The sequence below is a fragment of the Monopterus albus genome, unplaced genomic scaffold, assembly GCF_001952655.1.
Source record: "Monopterus albus unplaced genomic scaffold, M_albus_1.0 scaffold235.1, whole genome shotgun sequence".
NCBI lineage: Eukaryota > Metazoa > Chordata > Actinopteri > Synbranchiformes > Synbranchidae > Monopterus > Monopterus albus.
This window is the reverse complement of record NW_018128115.1, coordinates 1,163,656-1,167,702: the sequence shown is the minus strand read 5'-3', so window position 1 is coordinate 1,167,702 and position 4,047 is coordinate 1,163,656. Positions and strand designations below refer to the sequence as shown.

Below are 4,047 nucleotides of genomic sequence, written 5' to 3'. Positions count from 1 at the left end.
CAGACTGAAATCCTGGTAGCTGCTGCTGCCGTCGGCCAGCTCAAACACCTGGCTGGGAATCACGGCCTGCTGCTTAGACACGCTGAGAGGTGAGGAAGGGAGGGGGGTGGACAGGTGCAGGGATGGATGAAGAAAAACACCAGAGGAATGGGAGGAAAACAAACAGGCACTCAGGGTGAAGCTGTAGGTGTCTGATATGACACAAAGGTCTAGACTTTGGATAGAAAATGAAAGCTCAGGAGTTTGTTAAACTCAGCAGGATTCACCCTCTGGTGACCATGAATATCTACAGCCGACATCATGCTGTCAGCAGTTATCAGGGTCTCTTGCTGCTAATTACTGTATCAGACTCCCTCCGACCTCCAGCCCTGACCCCAGCCTTGGTTACGTCTCCTAAATGTAGTTGCAGGGAGGACCAGCGCTCACCAGACGTTGAGCTTTTTGCCAAACACCTTGATGCTGTTGAGGTGAGTCACAGCTCGGTCCACAGCGTACTCATCGCCCATCTCCACCAAGGCCGTGCCAGGAATGCTCTTCATGAACTTCACCTGAAAACAGACATCGATGCCAAGATAACCAGAAAATCCATTCTTAAATTTAAAAGGCCTTTCCCAAAGGTTTGACAACGCTCTGTGAAATAACTGAGCGACTCCAAACCGACGCAGGAGACTGTGGTGTTTTAATCGGCTCTGAAACAAGCAGGAGGAGCCAAAACCTTCACTGAACTCTTTTACACTGACCTCTCTCTAAGTAATGTTTGGTGGAAAATGAGGTGAACACGTTCTTTGTTTCATACAGTATATTAATCTCTTCAGGCTGAAATGACACTTTCCTGATGTGTGCTCTCAGGCTCCATATCTACACTTTTCTTTTTATTTATGGCGGATCTCTGGTTTGCCACATTTAAATACAGTGGGCCCAACACAGAAACACTGGCTGATGTGCATATTTGTATAAGACACTTCTAGGACTTGGATGCAAGTGAAAAACTCACAAATTAAAAAATGAAAAGCCGACCATTCTTGGCAAATAAGGTCCAGGTCAGAGTTCACAGGCTGTTTATGACGAACAAAGGTTTTCTGTTTTTATTCCCAGGATAATGTAGTTTTTGTTGTATTGAAAATGAAATGCTGCTGTTAACGTCAGTGATCTGTGGATATGGCACAACAGACGGGACAGACTGAAGGGCTGTTGGCTTCCTTCACATGTGCTAAGCTAACCTGCTCTTGGCTACGCCAGCGCTAGTTCATCTACTCAGGTTTAGTGTCAGTATTCTGATGACATACATTTATAGTAGAGTGACAGAAATATGTTTGCACTGCAAGTTAAAGGAGAAGTCTGCATAATTTCTTTACTAGGTGACTTTAAAACTGGTTTAATATAAATGTACTGTTTCTTTACTGTTTACTCTTGTGAAGAACAGGCATAGCTGTATGTTGGGCTGTATGTTTTCAGTGTGAAGAACAGGCATAGCTGTATGTTGGACTTATGTCTTTGTAAATAAATCATTTAAATTAAGTGCATTTGGATATAATATCTGGACATTTTGCCTTTGTTCTAGTTATAAACACCGTTCTGTTCATTCATTAAGCCTCTGGATTCACAGTAATGTTGACTCAAGATGAACCATTTAAACAGCACTGTGTCCATGTGCTTCATCCTGAGTGAACTTGGTTTGTAATTGTTTTCAGCATGCAATGAGACATCTTTAACATGCTGTTAGTAACATTTAAGCTACAGACTTTGTGTCTCACACCTACAGCAGTTTAAAGCATCTGTTTGGCTGCCAGCTAAAAAGGCCCGTCTAGTTTTAATTTCTGATGGCAGACTGAAAATAAACACAGCATTTATATATAAACACACAAACAAAACTCAGTTTCTCCAGTTTCCTGCAACATATGACCCCGTTTCACTGAGGTCAGGAGGGACCACACACCTTGTCCACGTTGCCGTAGAGACAGAAGAGGTTGAAGATGCGGCTGCAGTTCATCTTGGTGGGATGGAGGCCGCTCACCATGGCGACGGAGCTGGGGGCGGCATGGCCTCGAATGGAGGAGGAGGAGGAGGAGGATGACTTAGGGAGGAGCAGTGGGTAGGCGATCGTGTCCTGCATCTCCTCACTGCTCCTCCTGTACCTGCTGTTAGCGGGCAGAGGCAGCAGGGGGCAGTGTGGGCCTGCAGTCACACACAAACAGTCATGTTTCATCAGTTCAGGGGACTTAGCATAGCTCTAACCATTACCACCACTGGAAAAACCCAAACCCGACCTCAGTCTGACCTTTAAGCAAGTCATCACTCTAAAATTCAATGATTTACATTTTGGGGACATTAACAGCTGTATGACTAGTGCCAGTCCACAGTACGCTGGGGTGAGAAACACTGAAGGACTGTCAGTGATCACAGTGCAACAGCTGGAAGAGAGAACAAACAGGCAGATGGACGGTACCGTAGCTGTTGGAGGGATGCTCTCCCAGGATGGCCCGACGCTGCCTCCCCTTCCCCTGCTCTGTAACACACAAACACAAAAATCACAGCCACACAGAAGGTTTGTTTCTAATGGCACTGTGTCTCTCACACACACACACAATTCCCAGTGAAGTGTGGACATCTGGGAGTACTGGTCGGGGTTAGTAGGGTCTGACCTAAATATGGGCAGAGCAGCAGGCGGCGAAAGTGAGCGCTCCCTTCTCCTTAGCATGAACAATCTATTTTCAGCTCCACAGCAGTGACAGCACCATCACACACAGGATTAACCTTTGAGTCTCCAGACCCCACCCTGCTTCAGACCAGGAGCTGGCACAAGGGCCCAGTGCCTTGCTGAAAGGCAGAGGAGCAGTAGGGGTCGGCGTCAAAATGTGGGTCCCTGAAAACTGCCGACGCAGCTGAAAGGCACTGAGCCTAGGTGGCAGCAGAGTAGACATAAAAGCAGCTTTTACTGTGGACACCAAGGCACTGGTTCTTCACTGAGGGGTTGTGTTTGGTTCACAGACCAGCTTCTTCTCTACCAGTTGAGGTTACTGGGTTTTCTGGTTTTATGAGGTGTCCACAGAACTGATGGTGAAAAACCCAGATTTCCCAGGAAAGAAGCAGAAAATGATTCTGTGGTCATAACACAAACCTGTGTAACTGTGGCATTATCTGGTCGATGTCCTGTTTCTGTGTTGAGTGTGTGTGTGTGTGCGAGAGCAGAGGTGAAAGGTGGCGTCCTACCTCGGTGCAGGAGGAAGGGTTTGGTGTAATCCCAGCTGGTGTTGTCGTTGCGCATGACGTTCAGTCTGTCGGGCTGCAGGGGGCGACAGAGCACAGCACCTCTGGGTGGGTGTGTGTGCGTGGGCATAAGAGTGAGAGTGTGTATGTGTGTGTGCACCTGAGGGTGTTTGTCCAGAGTACTGAGTGTGAGGGTGTGTGCGGCGCTTACCCGAGCGTACTCGATCTTTAGTGTGCAGCAGCCGGCGTAGATGTCAGCCCCGTTCAGAGCCAGTTTGGCCTTGTGAGCGTCCTCCACCGTCTCAAATGTTAATGAGCTCATTAAGGACAACTCATCAGGATGACAGAGGAGACACAAGACGGGCACAGCCCTCAAAGCAGTTTCCTGTCAGCGTTACAGAATCTAAATCTGATCTGGTTTCATCAAAGTCCAACTAGCTGTGGCCCTTCTGTGATGTGTTAACAGCAGCAACACAATAAAGACTCAATGAAACTTTAACATGTTTCCACTGATCTGTGAAACACACCATCAGGATATTCCACCATGGCCTGGATGCCGTTGCGTTTAAAGATGACGATGCGCAGCACGTTGCCGACGGGGTTGCAGACGGTGTACAACACATCCTGTAGGGGAGAGAGAACAGTGAAGTGTGTCAAATATCAACAGTAAAAAGGTTTCACAAATGAAAAGAAAGGTTCACGTTTGGAAGTTTTGGTAAGATAGAGGATGTTGTACATGGTGCAGACATGGTTTAGGGAGGAATTAAACATTGTCAGGGAGTGGCAGAGCTCATTCAGGTGGCGGGTAAAGAATGTTTACTACAGCAGGGTCAGGAGAGG

At 47.2% G+C, this 4,047-nt stretch overlaps 1 protein-coding gene across 1 annotated transcript in view; it reads right to left on the bottom strand.

Moving 5' to 3' along the window:
* Window positions 1-4,047, bottom strand: part of LOC109971769 (heterogeneous nuclear ribonucleoprotein L-like) — a 17,385-nt gene that overhangs the window by 2,448 nt on the left and 10,890 nt on the right. Inside the window, 8 exon segments of the mRNA XM_020620230.1 lie at window positions 1-6; window positions 9-82; window positions 427-548; window positions 1,937-2,175; window positions 2,447-2,506; window positions 3,211-3,283; window positions 3,419-3,515; window positions 3,746-3,831. The exon segment at window positions 1-6 is cut by the window's left edge and continues 95 nt beyond it. Of these exon segments, the coding sequence (XP_020475886.1) occupies window positions 1-6; window positions 9-82; window positions 427-548; window positions 1,937-2,175; window positions 2,447-2,506; window positions 3,211-3,283; window positions 3,419-3,515; window positions 3,746-3,831 (757 nt within the window).